The sequence below is a fragment of the Rhinatrema bivittatum genome, chromosome 3 (genome assembly GCF_901001135.1).
Source record: "Rhinatrema bivittatum chromosome 3, aRhiBiv1.1, whole genome shotgun sequence".
Taxonomy (NCBI): Eukaryota; Metazoa; Chordata; class Amphibia; order Gymnophiona; family Rhinatrematidae; genus Rhinatrema; species Rhinatrema bivittatum.
In genome coordinates, this window is record NC_042617.1 from 196,978,781 (window position 1) to 196,999,338 (window position 20,558).

Genomic DNA, 20,558 nt, shown 5'->3' on the forward strand with positions numbered 1-20,558 from the left:
GGAGGGGGACAGTTAATGATTATAACACCACACAATCGTGGTGCGGAGACACCAATGAATTTATATGAAACTTTCCTCCAATTCCTTTACATTATTCATATATAATATATAAACAATTAATTCACACATACACGGTATATAGTAGGTGTCATAAAATATTTTTTATTTCAAATAACTTTTCAAAAGAAATAAATAACTTTATTGAGAAAATATATATTATTCCAGCGATTGAGCATAGCTCATGATTTATTGACTACTATTGTGTTGGCCATCCATATCCAAGCAATAGTCAGATGTCAATGTGTGAACAGAACTCCACTCACAGCTTTGCAGATTTCCTCCATGGGAACTGCTTGCATGTGGGCCACTGACGCAGCCATGGCTCGGACAGAATGAGCCTTGACATGACCTCCAAGATGCAGTCCTGCCTGGGCATAACAGAACGAGATATAAATCGATAGTGTTTGCTTGGCAACAACAATGCCCAACATATTTCTATCAAAAGAAACAAAAAGTTGGGTGGACTGCCTATAGGTGTCTGTCTGCTCCAAATAGAAAGCTAAGGCTTGCTTGAGGACTAAACTGTGCAGGGCTCATTTGCCTTCGTATGAATGGGGCCTGGGAAAGAATGTTGGCAGGATGATTGACTAGTTAAGAAAGAAGACCATCATTACATTAAGCAAGACATGTCATGTTAAAACTTAGTGTTAAGAACATAAAGTGCCATGCTGGGTCAGACCAAGGGTCCATCAAGCCCATCATCCTGTTTCCAACAGAGGCCAAACCAGGCCACAAGAACCTGGCAATTATCCAAACACTAAGAAGATCCCATGCCACTGATGCAATTAATACTCCAACATGAACATACAAGGGAATGTTTGCTTGGTGGTAATCTTGTACGGGGGTTATTCAATGAGGGTAACCGATTTGCAGTTATCCTCTCGTGAACCTCCGTCTATTATTCTTTTATTAAATTGAACAATGTCTCAAACTCTTTTTGAATTTTTTTGGAATTTCCAATTTTTTCTAAAAATCCCTTCTCCCCTGCTGCTTTTCCGCCCCACTGTTATCTTATTTCATACTTATCGGGACGTCGCCTCTGTAGTGTCTTATGGGTACGGAGCTGCTTGTCCGACATGGGCCATGTTTCGGCACGGTGTGCCTGCTTCAGGGACTGTGGGAGAGTATGCTGTGTCCAATACTGGGTTCACAGCGTGTAGTAAACTTGTGTACAGCTTCTTTTGTCTTACGTGCGACAAGCACAACAGGCGTCGCACGTAAGACAAAAGAAGCTGTACACAAGTTTACTACACGCTGTGAACCCAGTATTGGACACAGCATACTCTCCCACAGTCCCTGAAGCAGGCACACCGTGCCGAAACATGGCCCGTGTCGGACAAGCAGCTCCGTACCCATAAGACACTACAGAGGCGACGTCCCGATAAGTATGAAATAAGATAACAGTGGGGCGGAAAAGCAGCAGGGGAGAAGGGATTTTTAGAAAAAATTGGAAATTCCAAAAAAATTCAAAAAGTTTGAGACATTGTTCAATTTAATAAAAGAATAATAGACGGAGGTTCACGAGAGGATAACTGCAAATCGGTTACCCTCATTGAATAACCCCCGTACAAGATTACCACCAAGCAAACATTCCCTTGTATGTTCATGTTGGAGTATTTTTGAGAAGGGAAAGAGGTTGGTTAGTGACTGATGCAATTAATAGCAGTGGCTATTCCCTAAGTAAATTTGATTAATAGCCGTTAATGGCCTTCTCCTTCAAGAACTTTTCCAAACTTATTTTGAACCCAGCTACACTAAATGCACTAACCACATCCTCTGGCAACAAATTCCAGAGCTTTATTGTGTGTTGAGTGAAAAAGAATTTTCTCTGATTAGTCTTAAATGTGCTACTTAACTTTATGGAATGCCCCCTAGTCCTTCTATTATTCGAAAGTGTAAATAACCGATTCACATCTACTCGTTCAAGACCTCTCATGATCTTAAAGACCTCTATCATATCTCCCCTCAGCCATCTCTTCTCTAAGCTGAACAGCCCTAACCTCTTCAGCCTTTCCTCATAAGGGAGCTGTTCCATTCCCTTTATCATTTTGGTTGCCCTTCTCTGTACCTTCTCCATCACAACTATATCTTTTTTTGAGATGAGACGACCAAAATTGTACACAGTATTCCAGGTGCGGTCTCACCATAGAGCGATAGAGGCATTATGACATTTTCCTTCCTAATAATTCCTAACATTGTTTGCTTTTTTGACTGCTGCAGCACACTGAGCCGATGATTTTATCCACTATGATTCCTAGATCTTTTTCATGGGTGGTAGCTCCTATTATGGAACCTAACATCGTGTAACTACAGCAAGGGTTATTTTTCCCTATATGCAACACCTTGCATATAGGGATAAGTCATTGAGCCCTGGAGCTTGCTAACACTGCAGGAACTGCCACCAAAAATATGTCCTTTCAGGTCAGGTACTTCAGGTCACCGGTGCACAGCAGCTCAAAAGGAACTTTCATCAGCTGAGCTAACATCAGGTTGAGGTCCCAAGACAGAGCAGGGAGGCTTCAATTAAAGGTCCCACATGAAACGTATAACTATAGGCTGTACAGAGATGGGCATACCATCTTCATCATTGTAGTACGTACCAACTGCACTCAGATGAATTCTAACAGAGTTTCATTTCAAGCTAGCTTCAGATAGGTTTAGAAGGTAGTCAAGCAGAATTTGTGTGGGGCAGGAGAACAGATCTACAGCCTTCTGCTCACACCACACAGAAAAGCTCTCCACTTCAGTCCATAAGACCATCTAGTGGAAGCTTTCTAGAAGCCACCAGGACCAGAGACATGCCTTCTGAAAGATCAAGTGGTTGCAAAACTAACTTCTCAGCATCCAGGCTGTGAGCGACAGGGCATGGAGGTTGGGATGTCTCAACCTGCCTCGATCTTGCATGATGAGATCTAGAGAAGTCCCCAGACTGAATGGCCTCCAAATGGACTCCTCTCCCAGGAGTGGAAACCAGACCTATCTCGGCCAATAAGAGGCTATGAGGATCATAGTCCCCTTGTCCTTGCAAAATTTCAAGAGTCTTCGCTATTAAGATAATCTGAGGATACACGTAAAGACAAAACTTTGCCCCAATGCTGGGTGAGGGCTTCTGAGGCTGGTTTGCAGTCTGTCCTGTACAGGGAGTAGAACAGAGGTATCCTTCTGTTGCAAGGAGACATGAAGAGATCCACTTCTGGTTCCCCCAGAGGCGGAAGATCAGCTCCGCAACCCCCTGGTCCAGAAACCACTTATGGTGTCTGAAGGAACAACTCAGTCTATCTGCTAACACGCTCTCTGCTCTGGCCTCCATCATCATCTGAACAAAACCTGCGAATGTTAGGTCCTCAGGCAGAGACCTTCTTTGCTCCTCTGGTCGGGGAAACCCTCAGAGCCATCAGTGGAGGACTCCGTATTATTATTCCCACAGGGGTCATAGAGGCCTTCATCCTCACTGACACAGATAAGGGATGGGGCCCTGGGTGCTCGGCCTTGGTCCAATGGGGCAGGACAGGGGTGCTGCAGGTCTCGGCAGCCTACGCGGAGATTCCTCTTCCGAGGAACCAGGCACAACTATCATATCAGCAAGGGGAGACTGTGGTGCTCCAACACAGATGCCAACCTGGGAAAAGACACCAGCTGGGTCAGTAATGCGCTGATGAGTGCATGGAGAGACTCCAACAGCGGCTCCAAGATGGCACTGTCCATCAGTGCCACAGGACTTATGTCCTGCATTGACCGCTCAACTGCTAGCTGTACTCACCTCTCGAGCTCCTCCTCAACCACTGCCCATTCCAACACAAACTGGAAGGAAGGAGGGGTGACCATATCCTCTTCAGAACAGAGATGAGGATTGGTGGCAGGCACCTGGACCGATGGAGACCATCGCGGACCCCTGGCACTAATGTAGGACTGGCACTCCTGCCGGAAGGGTCACTTCAAGGGCATCACAGCAGGAGCTGGTGCTTCCCCATGCATAGACAGAGACTGATGCTTCTCCAGCTTCCCTTGATGCTAGACATGGTCTTTCCCCGGTACAGAGGCTGACGAGGAACCTGACGTCCTCAGCCTGGAGGAGCCCAATGACAGCCGGTCTCTGGTGCCCCTATCTGCAGATGGAACAGATGTCCCGCCAATGTTGATGGCTATCTGTGCAGCTCAGTTGCCAATGCCGATAGCTTGCACTTCAACCCCAAGAGGCATTTCATCTTGTCAAGTCGAAGGCGATGTCCCTTCAGAGTCAGCTGGGTGCATTTGCAACAACCCCGGTCAGAGGACACATTCATCAGGAGGATCAGTGACTGACATGGTCCTCAGGTACAGATGACATTGCTTAAACCCAGACGCGGCCTTGACGAGACGAAACAAACAGGAGGCAAGATCAAAATCAATGACGACAGGCATTGAAGCATTGCCGGGGAATATAGACTGAGAAAGGAAACTTACCAATAAACATCGAAAACCCTTAACTAGGAACGTTACCATTGCGAATAACCACGTTACAGCGAAACTGGAAGTTTTCCAGAAATATGCCAAAAAATAGTAAAGCTATACACCGCGATGCTGCAGCTCCAATGAAGAAGAGAAACTGAATAGGGACCCTGCATGGACACATGGTACAGGGCATGCTGGGCACACTGTGTAGCAAGTCAAAGTTCTAGAAAATTTGACATGTTTTCCGTGTTGGAGCTCCATCTGGAGAGGTCTCCCATGTGTGAGGACTTCCATCCTGCTTGCCCTTGGAGAAATAGTGAACCTTAGCAATTAAGGGCATTTTTTTAAAGAAATTTTCAAAAAAAAAAAAAAAATCAAGATAGTACTTCTTTTACCATCTCTGTTGGAGAAGTTAAAGGACATTTAGGAAAGTTAAGGAAATCTTAAAATTCAATCTTCTTAAAAAGTTATCCAAGTTTTCTAATCTGAGGTAATTCTTGATTAGCCTTATGGAGATTAACATTACATTCATGCAATCTAGAGCAATTGCCCTTAATTTTGTTTTACATTTTTTCACCCTGATCTTTAGCTGAGAATGTTCCTAAACCCTCTTAGATAACTGCCCAAAGAGACCCTAACATGGAATAGATTCTAGAAAAAAGTATTTTCCAGGCAAATGACAAAATATTCCAGATCCCCTAACGTGTAAACGAAAATGCACCCAGAGCTGAGAAGAACACCAAGTTGGGAGAAAGTAGCAGTACCAACCCCTTCATTCCCGACCGCAGTTCTCATCTGAGGTAATGAATCAATCTGTGGGGGTGATTGGCTCCATTCTCAATGAGACCTCAGTCTCCCTAAGTCCTGATGTCCCAAGTCCCTAGTTCTATTCTTGCCTGGCGATGCAAAACAGCCTCTAGGTTGGGCAGTGATGAAGGGAAAGACACAGCCGTAATGTATGGGAGAAAGTGCACAGTACCGTTTCTTATCCATCGCTCATCCCGAAGACATAAGAATACACACAGAGTGGTCCAAAATTCAATCCTAGGGGCGTGCCCTTTTGGCACACTGCTAACACTGCCTTTTTGTAGGGTCTAGTCGCCCTCCAATGATGTGGGAGGGAGGCAGCAGTCCTAACGCAGTAGTACTAATTTGCCTTACAAACACAAGATATATTGTAGGGAAAGAGCTCAATAACCCACAATCCAGTAGGAGCACTGAGCAGAAAGGATCATCTTGCTGGTAGCTGAAGAGAATCGGTAAATACTGCTTTGGGAAATTTTTAGAGCTTAAAAGCTTTTGAGCAGATGTAAACTATTAGGGTATGAAAAGGTGTGCGGGAGATTCTGAAAGCCAAATTTAGGCTTAGTAGAAAGCTAAAATCCAGAACCTCCAGGGTAACATTCTCTGAAATGCTCCCTGTTCTACACGCAGGTCCACAGAGGCAGGCAGCGCTCTGGAGTCTCAATATGTGGCTGAGACGATGGTTCAAGGAAAAGGAATTCAGTTTTGTAAGGAACTGGACAACCTTTTGGGGAAGGGGGGAGTCTTTTCCGAAGGGATTGGCTCCACCTTAACCAGGGTGAAACCAGGCTACTGGCACTAAACAAAAAAAAAAAAAAAAAAAAGATTGATTTAGTTAAAAAGCTGCTCTAAGGGGAAAGCAGATAGCGCATGGTTTGGAGGGAGGTATCTTCGAAGGATACTAATGAAATAGTATACTTAGAGCATCCCAACAGAGGGGTTCCAAGAAAAAGAAAAGTAGTTCATGCGCTTAAAAAGAATCACCTGAGCTAACACATTCCAAATTATCCCTGTCAGCTGAAAAGCAGAATGTTAATAGAAACAAAACACACACTTGAAATGTTTGTATGCCATTGCCAAAAGTCTAGGAAGTAAGATGGGAGAGTTAGAATGTATAGCAGTGAATGATTAGAAAGTCTTAATTGGCATCTCAGAGACATGATGGAAGGAGGATAATCAATTGGAAAATGCAATACCAGGGTACAAGTTATATTGCAACCATAGAGAGGAGCAACTTGGTGGTGGTGGGTGATGGGGGGATGGCATAGAGTCCAGCAGGATAAAGATGCTGCAAGAGACTAAACGCACAATCAAACCTTTATGGGTAGAAATCCTTTGTGTATTGGGGAAGGAGTATAGATAGGAGTAAACTACCATCCACCTAGCTAAAATGATGAGACAGACTATGAAATGCTAAGAGAAATCAGTGAAGCTAACCTATTTGGCAGTGCAGTAAAAATGGGAGATTTCAATTACCAAAAAAATATATCAAGGAGAGTCAACACAGTAACCCTATTGGAGAACTGTAAACAAAAAAGGGGAACTGAACTTTAATTCAAAATATTACCTATAGTGACGGTGTCAGCAAGCCAGACATTGTGATTCAATCCCGAATCCAACCGCACCTCTAATCATTCACCATCACTTGAACTATTTTATTATTTTTGTATGAAACTATTTTTTATGTTTTTTTCTTTTTCTTTAAAAAATTAGTCAAAAAGACTTATATAATTCACTCCATAAATGACGTGAAGGCAAGAAGTAGCTGGCATTCTCTCAGAGTGTTGTATACAAAAACGCCCAACACGGCCGATGTTTCGCTTATTAAAGCTTCCTCAGGGGCATCTAGATTGATATCAACATGGGAGTGTTTTGCCTAAATATTTTAAAGAAACAGTCTTAGCAACTTTCAATGAAATAAAGTGAAGAACAGTACTTATCTGACCGCTGTAGGTTACCGATTCAAAATGGACCTGACGTCTCAAACATTCTTCTGCGTCGTAGGGAGGAAACGAGGCTAACGTTTACGTCCTATCAAATATACAACAGGTGTGACGTCATGAAGATGACGTGTCATGTGTCAAAAAAAATTTTGTTGATTAATTAGTAATATAGCACTGAATCCTGGGAAAGATAAGACATTGTATATATGGGAGAACAAATTTTCCTATCCTAAAAAAGGATGTAATTCCAGATCAGCATTTAAACCTGCCGGACTCACGGTCCCCAGTCGATATATCCAGCGTTGTTCTAGTTTCAATAGCTGTCCTTCACGATTACCGCCGCACCAGTGCACTGGAACATGATCGATAGCACAGAATTTAAGATCATTGAAAGAATGTTTATGTGTTAAACAATGTGTGACCAGTGGCTCTTCAATCCGGGAATTTTTTATGTTGGATCTGTGTTCTATCATTCGTGTTTTCAGAAGACGTTTAGTTTTGCCTATATATTGTAATCCGCATGGACATACAATCATATAGATTACCATTGTGGAAATACAAGATGTTACATATTTCAAGAAAATTTTGTAACCTGATTGTGAGATGACACTCTCTGTTGACATAGACATTGGACAGACTGAACAAGAATTGCATGGTTGATGAGAACCCATAACAATATTGTCATTATTCTTGGTGGTGAAATCTGAACGAACATATTTTTTAAATTGGGTGCTCTTGAAAATGTAATCCGGGGGGGGGGAGACTGAAAAACTTCATGCAACTGCAACACATGCCAGTTATTGTAAATGGCTCTGCGGATTTTATATGCCTGTGTTGAAAAAGGTAAAATACAAGTGATTTGAGTGGAATTATCAGTAGAATTGTTAGGCAAAAATAACCACTCACGATGTGCAAATTTTGCACGCAAATACGCTTTTCGAATGCATGTGCGCGGATAACCCCTTTGTAAAAACCGTTCGAAGAGATTTTTTGCGTGAACTACGGCAGTCAGATAAGTACTGTTCTTCACTTTATTTCATTGAAAGTTGCTAAGACTGTTTCTTTAAAATTTTTAGGCAAAACACTCCCATGTTGATATCCATCTAGATGCCCCTGAGGAAGCTTTAATAAGCGAAACATCGGCCGTGTTGGGCGTTTTTGTATACAACACTCAGAGAATGCCAGCTACTTCTTGCCTTCACGTCATTTATGGAGTGAATTATATAAGTCTTTTTGACTAATTGTTTAAAGAAAAAGAAAAACACATAAAAAATAGTTTCATACAAAAATAATAAAATAGTTGTTCAAGTGATGGTGAATGATTAGAGGTCCGGTTGGATTCGGGATTGAATCACAATGTCTGGCTTGCTGACACCGTCACTATAGGTAATATTTTGAATTAAAGTTCAGTTCCCCTTTTTTGTTTACAGATTTCAATTACCCCAATATTGACTGGGTAAATGTAACATCAGGACATGCTAGAATAATAAAGTTCCTGGATGGAATAAATGACAGTTTTATGGAGCAATTTGTTCAGGAACAGAAAAGAGAGGAAGCTATTTTAGATCTAATTCTTAGTGGAGGGCAGGATTTGGTGAGAGAAGAAATGGTGGTGGGGGCAGATTGGTAAAATGATCAAATTTGAATTAATGATTGGAAGGGGACTATAAGTAAATCCACGGCTCTAGCACCTAACTTTCAAAAGGGAAATTTTGAGAAAATGAGAAAAATAGAGAAAAACTGAAAGGTGTAGCTACAAGGGTTAAGAATGTGCAACAGGCATGGACATTGTTAAAATACCATCTTAGAAGTGCAGTTCAGACGTATGCCACACATTAAGAAAGATGGCAGGAAGTCCAAACAATTGCCGGCATGGTTAAAAGACAAGGTGAAAGAGGCTATTTTAGCCAAAAGATCTTCATTCAAAACTTGGAAGAAAGATCCATCTGAAGAAAATAGGAAAAAAAAAAAAAAACCCCAAGCACTGGCAAGTTAAATGTAAAACAATGATAAGACAGACTTAGCGAGTATTTGAAAAGAAGTTGGTCAGAGAAAAAAAAAAAAAACACCTCATAATACTTTTAAAATTATATCCGAAGCAGGAAGCCTACGAGGGAGTCTGTTGGACCATTAACCCCTTGAGCGCTAAAGGAAAGATAAGGCCATTGAGGAAAGATTAATTTAATTCTTTACTTTATTGTTTACTGATGAGGATGTTGGGGAGATACTTGTTATGGAGACAGTTTAAGGGTGACTATTCAGATTATCTGAACCAAATCACAGTGATTCTAGAAGACGTAACAGGCCAGATTGACAAAACAAAGAGTAGTAAACCACCTGGACCAGATGGCTTACACACCAGGGTTCTAAAAGAACTCAAAAACGAAATTTCAGACTTGTTATAAGTAATTAGTAACCTATCATTAAAATCATCCATTGTACCTGAAGACTGGAAGGTGGCCAATGTAACCTCCATATTTAAAAAGGGTTCTAGAGGTGATCCAGGAAACTACAGACTGATGAGCCTGACTTCAGTGCCAGGAAACATTTTGGAAACAAATTATAAAGAATAAAATCACAGAACATTTAGATATACATGATTTAATGGGACACGGTTGGCATGGATTTACCCAAGGAAAGTCTTGCCTCACAAATCTACATTTTTTTGGAAGGGGTGAATAAACATGTGGATAAAGATGAACCTGTAGACATGGTGTATTTGGATTTTCAGAATGCATCTGACAAAGTCCCTCATGAGAGGCTTCTAAGAAAACTAAAAAGTAATCAGACAGAAGCTGATGTCATTTTGTGGATTGCAAACAGGTTAAAAGACAGGAAACAGAGTAGGATTAAATGGTTTGTTTTCACAGTGGAAAAAGGTAAACAGTGGGGTGCCTCAGGGATCTGTACTTGGACAGATACTTTTTAATATATTTTTAAATGATTTGGAAAGGGGTACGAGTGAGGTGATAAAATTTGCGGATGACACAAAATTAGGCAGAGTAGTTTAACCACAAGTGAATTGTGATAAATTGCAAGACTGGAAGACTGGGCTTCCAAATGGCAGATTAAATTTAATGTGGACACGATGCACATAGGGAAAAATAACCTGTGCTGTAGTTACACAATCAGGCCGATTCAGAAAAACGCGCAGGAGAGCGGGCAAACGCCCGCTCTCCTGGCGCACGCACAGGCCACTCTCCTATGCAAATGAGGGCTCGCGGTAAAATGAGGCGCTAGGGACCCTAGCATGTCCCCAGCGCCTCTTTTTTGACGGAAGTGGCAGCTGTCAGTGAGTTTGACAGCCGACGCTCAATTTTGCCGGCGTCTGTTCTCAAACCCGCTGACAGCCATGGGTTCAGAAACTGAACGCCGGCAAAATTGAGCGTCCGGTTTTCAACCCGCGAGCCTTTTTTTTTTTTTTTTTTTTTTTAACTATTTTAAACTTTTAGGACCTCCGATTTAATATCGCCATGATATTAAGTGCACTTCCCCGGCGCCAGCAGAAATTAACGCCTACCTTTGGGTAGGTGCTAATTTCTGAAAGTAAAATGCGCGGCTTGGCTGCACATTTTACTTTCTGTATCGCGCGGGAATAACTAATAGGGCCATCAACATGCATTTGTATGTTGCGGGCACCATTAGTTTCGGGGGGGGGGGGGGGGGTTTGGATGCGCGTTTTCGACGCGCTATTACCCCTTACTGAATAAGGGGTAGAGCTAGCGCGTCCAAACGCGGGGTAACAGTGCACTCCACCGGAGCACACTGTACTGTATCGGCCCGAATGTTAGGTTCCATATTAGGAGCTACCAACCAGGAAAGAGATGTAAGTGCCATGGTGGATAATACATTGAAATCTTCATCTCAGTGTGTTGTGGTGTCAAAAAAGCAAACAGAATGGAATTATTAGGAAGGGAATGGCAAATCAAGCGATACAGAGGCATTATGATATGTATCGTTTAATACTGTGTGCAATTCTGGTTGCCGCATCTCATAAAAGATATCGTTGCACTGGAAAAAGTACAGAGAAGAGTGACCAAAATGATAAAGGGCATGAAACAGGTCACCTCTGATGTAAGGCTAAAGAGGTTAGGGCTGTTCAGCTTGAAGAGAAGAGACAGCTGAGAGGGGATATGATAGAGGGCTACAAAATCATGAAAGGACTTGAAGAGGTAAATGTGAATTGGTTATTTACTTTCAGATAATAAAAGTAGTAGGGACACTCCATGAATTAGCAAGTAGAACATTTAAAACAAAATCAGAGAAAATTCTCACACATACGCATAATTAAGCTCTAGAATTCATTGGCAGAGTATATGGTTAAGGCAATTAGCGTAGCTGGGTTTAAAAAAGGTTTGTATAAGTTCCTGGAGGAGAAGTACATAAACTGCTAATCATCAATAATGAATAGCCACTGCTTGTTACCAGCAATAGTAGCTTGGGATCCTTTAAATATTTGGGTACTTGTGACATGGATTGGCCACTGTTGGAAACAGGATACTTGGCTTGATGGATCCTTGATCTGACCCGCCATGGTATATCTTTTGTTCTTATGTACAGCTGATGGCAAGCCCTTCCCTTCATCTCTCCCCAAATTGAACTGATAGCACTGCCTTTTATAGGATAGACACCTACTGCTGATGTGGGAGGCTGCTGTCCTAGAGAGCTTCTCTGAAGCAGCAGGGCTGATGCAGGGGCCTTCCCTTGGTTGCAAATTTTTGCTCACTCAGAAATTGGAGTTGGGCCAATACCACATTGTGCGTATATCCAGCTGTGTTGATTGGTCCATTTACTAGTTGGGTTAGACGTAGAGTTTCTATTGCGGTTAAGAATTCTTGCATGATGTTCAGTTGTGGATTATCTAGATGAACACTGGATCGCAACCCTCACAATTTCTTGGGGGATGAGTCAGTTCCAGGAGAAGAATTCTATGACCAAGCTCCTAGAAAGATACCAGCTCGATTGCATTCTGCAGAAGGAGCGACTTCACTTCCAGCTGTAGCCAGACAGATGGAGACTAGACTGAATTGAAGGTTGAAAAACATTGGGTTGGAAGGAGGCAAGAAAAAGAGAGCCCCCTACATGTGAAGTCTCACTCTAAATCTTTAGGGCACACTAGGCATTGGTGATCTTTTGCCACTCTGGAAGGACTGGAACCTCCCTGATCCCCCACTAGTGGAAGCAGGGAGTGTAGTTTGAGCTTCATCAAAAACTTGGGTCCGGTTTCAATTCCATTTGCTGAGGAGATTTCTGCCAACACCTCTCTCTGATGCCTCTTAGTAGGAAGCTACTGCTGCAGAATAGAAGGGGGCCCAATGATGCTGGTAAAAGCAGAAGGGGCACATCTGAAAGAACAGATACTTTAAAGAGAACAGATGTCTGGCCAAATAGTTTTCTATCTGGTCCTCACAAGTTGGAGAACTACTATTATAACATGATGCTCCTTAATTCGAGCCACTGTCTCCTTGACTTTGTCCCCAAATAGATTATCTTCAGCACAGGGGACACCTACCTGCAAGACAACTGTAAATGTCTTACATAGACTACTAGCTTGTAACCATGCCAGCCTGTGCATCCCAATGACTGCCACCAAAATAAATTGCACTATGAAATGCATGGTTCAGGCATTTTTTATTCTTTTGCATCGTCCACCATTACACATATCAGCCAGTGCCAGGTAAATGACTCCAGCAACAGCTTCGATTTCTTAACACACTCATGAAAAGTATTGCAATCCAGGCACTTAGCATACAACTCTGAAACACTTTCTGCCAAAATATATCTAGAAGATTTGCATCTTCCCTGGCGGTGTATTAGAGAACTCCAGAGTTCAGCTGGCATGCCTGAGAATACAGTAGTGAGGAAACCAGACTCAAAAAACCAGGGGCAGTTTGCACCCTGTACTTTAAATCAAGCTTACGGGCTACCAGTAGACACAAAGTGAGAGATTGCTTCATGATCTTCCGACAAGGATGTGGCAGCTTATGTACTGGAAACATGGTTGCAGGAACTATAACAACCTGAAGACATACATCCTCAGGTCAGCTTCTTTCTGGAATTGATTTTAAGTGCTTTTGCAAGTCTGTCCAAGACTGGAGCAGCAGAGGTCTTCAGAAGATGCTAAGGCAAGGGAGCTAATGAGATTCCCATAGAATCTTCCTCTACTCACAACCAATAGTATAGGCTGAGCCATGATCCCCAATGATGAAGATGGCGATGGAAGCAGAGACTTCCATGGCCTTGGAGGGAACCTGCAGGGATATAGCCTGACAGAACTGAAGCCCCCTCGGAGGCAATGACATCTTCTGAGATGGCCACCTGATGTCAAAGCTATAGGCAGATACACTCATTTTGCAGTCCATGATTAACTAAAATATGTTCTAACACCTGAATAAACATGTTAGAAGATATATAGACAATGAAATATTTGCATATGAGACATTCTCTTACCTGCTGCCATTTCTGTTGCAGAAATGCATCCTTGACAGAATAGAGGTATTTGTTCATTTGATCCAAAACTCCTTGGTAGTAGACCATTGCAGAATCATAGTTTCCCAGCAAAGCATACTCACGGGCCAGTTTTACATTCTCAGTAATCATCAGAAGACTCATGTTGAATAGCTTTATATAAAAAAAATAAAACAAAAAAAAAAAACGTTTCAGTTTTAAATGTTAATATTTCATACAAAATGGAATATCGATGCAAGTCATTTTTTGGCCCAGTTTCTTCCTACATCTTTGGGCTTCCAGCTCACTTAGAACTAGTCTTTGTTGGGGTTATAGCATCATGAGCCTTCATTTGCAAGTACCCAGGGATTTTTCTCTTATTTCTTTTTAATCAATCTGTTTTACTGATTCTCAGTTATAGATACATAATCCATATAAAGTTCAACGAAACAATAATCACAGTAACATCAATCCAGTTATTCATACCCTGAGCCACCCTACCCTCCCACTCCTCAAATCCCTCCCTCCTAAATAATAAGCAGTTATAATATAACAATTGTATGAATACCCACTTGTACCAATAAAATTGACCTATATGAACATTTGTTTAAAAAATCATTCAAAAGCTGACTGTGTCATAATGTATGGAAGCCATGTATCCAAAGTAAACTTTGTACTACATCAATGGAGAAATTTACAGGACATCTGTTCCATTACCAATAGATGATGTATTTTATTTTTTCAGAAAACAATGGAAGGAAGATCCTGTTATCTCAAGTGATGTAATATAATCTGCCTCACCAACACCATTGCCTTCCTTATCCACCTCCTCTCAAATGTAGAACACCGAGACTTTGCCCAGATCTCTCCAAATAGGGATACTGATGAATCAAATACTAACACTAATAATGTTACTTTTTCCAAATAAGAAAAACACTTTTTTCCAGAATATCTGAATCTTGGAACATATCCAAAAGGAATGTCCCAAAGTCCCACTTGTAGTTGAACATTTCATACATAACTCTGAATCTGTAATGTGTGCTAAAAAAGCCCGACGTTGAGAAATAAAAGCACTGTTTAAGAATTTGAATTGGGTTTTCCTTATTTGTATATTGTTTGAAATCTTAGTAACATGCAAATGTTTGTGACTAGAATTCTAATAGGGGTTTGCATTTGCAAATCTAACCATCTGGACCATAATAAATTGAAGTCCCATGGGCCTTCAATACGAAGCAATGCTTTATAGAAAGAAGGGTGCCTCTACCCGGGTCATCAATATCAAACCACTCTTGCACCAATTCCCAATTCTCTTGAATCAATGTCTCCCATTTAAAAAATTGTACATAGTGACAAGCATGAAGATAGTTAAAATAATCCTTCCCCTGGATTCCAAATACTTCTTACAGTTCTTTAAATGAAAAGCACTTTCCCTGTTCATTCAAAACTGCCTATTAACTTCAACCCTTGGCTTCTCCATCTCAGAGGGCCCTCCGATTGTATGCTGGGCAGAAAATCGGTATTACTGACAATTGGTAATACTACTACTGGAATTACATTGGTTACCGGTGAGATCTAGGTATAAGTTTAAGAATTTGACTTTGGCTTTTAAAACCCTGAAAGGAATTGGTTCACAACAATTGAGGTTTAGCCAGAATAGAAGTTTAAGGTCCCAGAAAGGCTGTTTTCTAAGGGCTCAGGATGTCAAAATGTTCCAGCATACCCATCTGAAGGCAAGATCATTCACCATAACGATTCTCTATCTCTGGAATAATTTACTGCTTAGTCTGAGAGAAAACAGATCTTTCTAACTTCAGGAAAGTTTTAAAAACCTACTTGTTAAATGAAATTGTTTAGTAAATAGAAGGTCTTGGTAAACAGGAATTAAAAAATTTGCCCAGAAGTATTGAGGATGATATGTATTTTGGTCCTACATATGTTTTGAATTATGTTGTAAATCGCTTAGGAAGATATTTTCTGTTAGGCGATAAATAAATGATTTTAAATAAATAAATAAATAAAATGTGATTTCCTAGTAAGCCATTGCCACGATTTCTGAAAGGGAGTGATTAATCAGTGATTAAAGAGGTAGGTAGGCAACTGCCATTGGTAATATGAAGAATATAGGATGATGAAAGTGAGGACATTAAGTAGGATTCAGGCTGGTTATCTATATAAAACTTAGTTCCCAATAACCAGTCCCCAATATGGTGCAAGTTTGCTGCTATGTTTTATAATTTTAATTTAGGTAATCCTAAACTCCCCTTAACCTATGGTTTCATAAGTTGCTTCATCAATATATGGGCCTTCTTCCCGTTCTATAGATAGGCTTTAACCTCCTTGGTGTATATCTGTAGAGAAATCTTACCAAGGTATAAGGAAAGTATGCTAAATACATACAACCATTTGGGCAGGATCACCATCTTAAGTAAATATACCCTCTCCAATAGAGAAAAGTTAAGTGGAGCCCATGCCCTCAATACTTGTTTAGAAGCATCCAACAACCGCTTTATATTCATACTTTGCAACAAATTCAGGTCTTGAGAGAATATGATTCTTAGGTATCATGTTTGAGTATCCGCCCATTTAAGAGGAAACTCTCCTATCCAATCCTTTGCATGCCAGTCCCCTATTTTAACTGATTCAGACTTATCCAAATCCCGCTAGTTGTACATACCACTGAAATTCCTTCAATACTTCCCCTCATAGAAGTCTCTGGCTCCATTACATGTAACAAAAGGTCATCTGCAAATGCTGATAACTTCAAGGTCTGTGCGCCCATCAAAATGCCCCATATTCATGCATTAGCCATAATGTCTCTCAATCAAGGGTCCAAGGAAAGCACAAATAAAAAAAAGAGGTGACAATGGATACCCTTGCCCTGTTCCTCGATGTAAAGTGAACTCCTGAAACATGTACCCATTAATCATTATTTGAGCTCTATTATTCCTATATAGCACTTGCAAAAGATACAAGAACCTCCCATCAAATCCCCAAAACTTCAAAGATTCAAACAGGAACACCCAGTCCACCCTATTGAAAGCCTTTTCAACATCGAAACGAATTAACAACAACCATGCCTTTTGCATCATCAGGACCATGATCATCAAGACCTTCCTGACAGTTACCGATGCCCTACCTTTCACAAATCCTACTTGTTCGACCCTTACCAGCCCTTCCAAACAAGGGGCCAAACGATCTGCCATAACTTTAGCTAGAAGTTTCATATCATAATTGAGCAGAGAAATTGGTCAATATGCCCCAGGATTCACAGGATCTCTACCTAGTTTAGGAAGAACAATTATATTTGCCCTGTTTGACCCAAAGAGCATCTCCTCAATATCAGGGAGCACTTGAAACACCCTCTCCAAAGGGCCACATACTTCATCAATTAAGATTTCATACCACTCCCCTGGAGCCTTGAACAGCTTAGAGTGGTGAATGACCATCCAAATTTCTCGCAGCAACATTATGGGTCTGTTTAGAGCTTGCAGTAGTTCCTTTATTAATTTTGGCAGGGAGGAGGCTTTTAAATATTTATGAATAGTTTAAATATCCTCACTTCCCACCATGTACAAATCTTGGTAATACTTATAGAAAATATCACTTATCTCCAAAGATATGTGGACCACTTTCCCTTCAGCATTTTTCATTTCTATGATATACCGTTTACCTAGTTTATTTTTCATTAAGTTCCCCATCATATGGTCAGGTTTGTTACCATAGTGGAAAAATGTATGCTTATAGAACAAACCTTTTTTCATTCTCTGGTATAATTAGGGATTTCAGTTTAACCTGTATGGCTAAATACTGAGGCCTTATTCTCTGATGAGGGGATCCTACCCAACATGAGTTTCTCTTCATAATTGATTTTCCAGCCTCACTATTTCCTGGGCCATATCCTGATTTTTGCATGCCACATATGAAATAATTTTCACTCTATGAACTGCCTTTGTGGATTCCCAAAATAATAGTGGGTCATTATGGTGCTAGTGATTAAAGAAGTTAAAATCTTTCCATTTCCCTTTTAGATATTCACAAAATTGTAAATCCTTATATAAATATTTAGGGAACCTTCACAAATGGAAAGATTGGGGCCAAAGGCCCTTCAAGTCCACTCACACTGGTGCTTGATCCAAAATTTCTATGGGACCCTATCATTGTCCCGCCCCCTTAAAATCAAAAATAGACAGCAGTATATAATTCAGCCTAGCTCGACTATAGTCACGTCCCCTGGGATGAAGGCTACACCATACAACCAACAGGCTCAAAGAAGAACATATATAGGATATTCCCTTCGTTGGACATAGAAGAATTCATGGGAGATCTAAGGCTGGATCATGTGCAATATTGAAATCTCTTCCCAATAAGATAGGTAGCTAAGAGTATTGCACAAGGAGATTGATCAAACTGACAAAACATGTGCATATATACAGAGCATATACATTCTCCAACATTATAGGTGACCCAAAGAGCATCCCCTCCACAATGACATAGCGCCCCAAAGGGTCTTATATGATCTTCTTTGCCTGGAATGGTACTGAGCGGTTAATTAAAATTGCAACCACTGCTTTCCAATCCCCCAAGGAGGCTGAGAACACTTGCCCCATCCATTGTTTACACAATTTCTCATGCTCTCTAGTTAACGTAGTTTCTTGTAAATAAGATATAAATTGTTGAAGGCTATGAAGAAATTCCATGCAGATATAGCCTAACTACAGACTCTATTCCACTTACATTCCATGTTAATATCCTAATTGCGTGCATCACATGGCAATTAACTAATTTAGTATAGTTGAGTAAAAAAACTAAAATCCAGGTAAGTGTATCCCCCCAGCTTAGACACCAATTTCTATAGAATCCCTTCCAAGTATCTGTCTCCCCCTTCCCCTGTCACCTCCCTTCCTATCACCCCCCCTTGCCATTACCCCCTCCAATTCCAATCCCAATACACACATATAACAGCCTCCTTAAGAGAGTAAGATTGTGGCATGATCAATCACCATCCCTCTTTCACCCCCCCAAACCCGCAGCTTAGAGGAAACAAGAATCAATCAACACATACTTTCCCCTTCAGCAAAACCAATTCCCCATAATTGTACAGAATTATCCCCATAACTTCAACTAAACCTATCTCCAGCCAGCCAGCCACCACTATGTTAATTCCTAAACAGAAAGTTCTCAAAAGGCAAACCTATGAACACATGAAACATTGCAAGTCTTAATTTCTACAGTGGAGAGCTGCTAAGGTCTCCCTCTAACTCCTCCGGCACGAAAACCCGTAAGTTCCTGGACTCTGTTGTTCAGTACCTTCTATATGCATGGCCACTTCTCCTCCATGCCATGTGGCAGCCTCCAGTGCAAAATGCCCATTCACTCTTCATCATGTGTCCAATGAGCCCATTTAATGGAACTCAGATAGCCTCTAAATACTCAATTTGTGTACCGGTAAATAAGTAACTCCTAAACAGGCTGTAAATTAAAGGTACGTTCCTGCAGCCTCTCACACGAATAATCTTTCCAAAACATGGCCAGTGCCAGTTTGCAAACTCAACTTGCCAGAAACATAAAATTGCTGTCACCAGCAAAAGTCAATTTTTTTTTTAATTAGAATTTTATTATTATCATCAAGTTTGCAACACAGCGTATAGACATAAAAGATTGTAACAAAACTGCAAACATTCTAAAGGATAAGCACAATAAAGAAAGGCCATCACCGTCCCTTACCCTCCCCTAGCCCTCTATCCCCCACCCCCTGGAGCTCTCTAAATGCTCATACACAGCAATGTCTGGTATATAAATGAGAAATAAACAAATAGACAAAAACTTGTTGCTGTTCAGTTCAACAAGAATGGCAAAACCACACATTGCACTCCCTAAATCATGTAATCATTCTTTGGGTCAGTATCATTACTTATTTAGACTCTTATGTAACGCAAAAGGGGAACATCTGAGACTGGATAAAACTCAAAATCGTATTCCAAATGGTAGATTATCCGGAGAGCTTTCTTTTTTTTTTTCTTCTTTACTACAAGTGCATATATATCCCACAAGAAGAATGCAAGAGATAGATTTAGTCCTGATAAAACTTCCAAATTTTATAGAAAAACAATAATTTGTCATTTTTTACTGCTGTCAGTGCAGCCATTCGTTTAATTTCAGCAAGTTTGAGTAAAACCTCTGAAAGGGCCGGGGTATTTTCAGCTTTCCCATGGAGAGCAAAGGTAAAATGAGCAGCCAAGAATACCTGAATACAAAATTTTTGCTGATATCTGTCCAGTCCCGTATATGGGACATTGAGTAATGCTACCCTTGCGTCCAATAGAAGGGAGACATGTAGTAGTGTGTTTAACCAAGATATTATGGCCTTCCAGAATACAACCACCTTAGGACATGTCCACCATAAGTGAAAATAAGAGCCTAGCAAGCTGCAATTTCTCCAGCATTGGTTTGATATATGATGGTATATTTTATGTAATTTCTCCGGGGCAAGGTGCCATCGAAACATTTTATAATAGTGCTCCTGTAATTTAGCCGAAATGGAGGATTTGCCAGCATTCGTAAAGATATACGAAGTTTTACGGTTAAGCTCCGCCCCTAAATCTTCCTCCATCGCGTGATATGGTTAAAAGTTTTCTTCCCTGAATCATTTAATATGCCATAAGTTTTGGTAAATTAATCCAGTAATCTAATCAGCATTGGTACAAAAATTTCAAAGACCTACTTGTTCGTAATGAATTTGAATGAAGAAGTGAGTCTATAAAATGTTTCACCTGTACATAAGCATAAAAAGGTACCCTGCCCTGGAGAAAGTTGTTGTGTAAGATGGTCCAGAGAGATCAGAGAACCATGATTAAAAAGATGGCCAATTGTGGA

General features: G+C 40.8%; 1 protein-coding gene across 1 annotated transcript in view; it reads right to left on the minus strand.

Moving 5' to 3' along the window:
• The window catches only part of KATNA1 (katanin catalytic subunit A1), a 182,292-nt gene that overhangs the window by 134,921 nt on the left and 26,813 nt on the right, over positions 1-20,558 (minus strand). The window contains exon 2 of the mRNA XM_029594070.1: positions 13,689-13,859. Coding sequence (XP_029449930.1) covers positions 13,689-13,850 — 162 coding nt within the window. The 5' untranslated portion in view covers positions 13,851-13,859. The remainder of the gene's footprint in view (positions 1-13,688; positions 13,860-20,558) is intronic.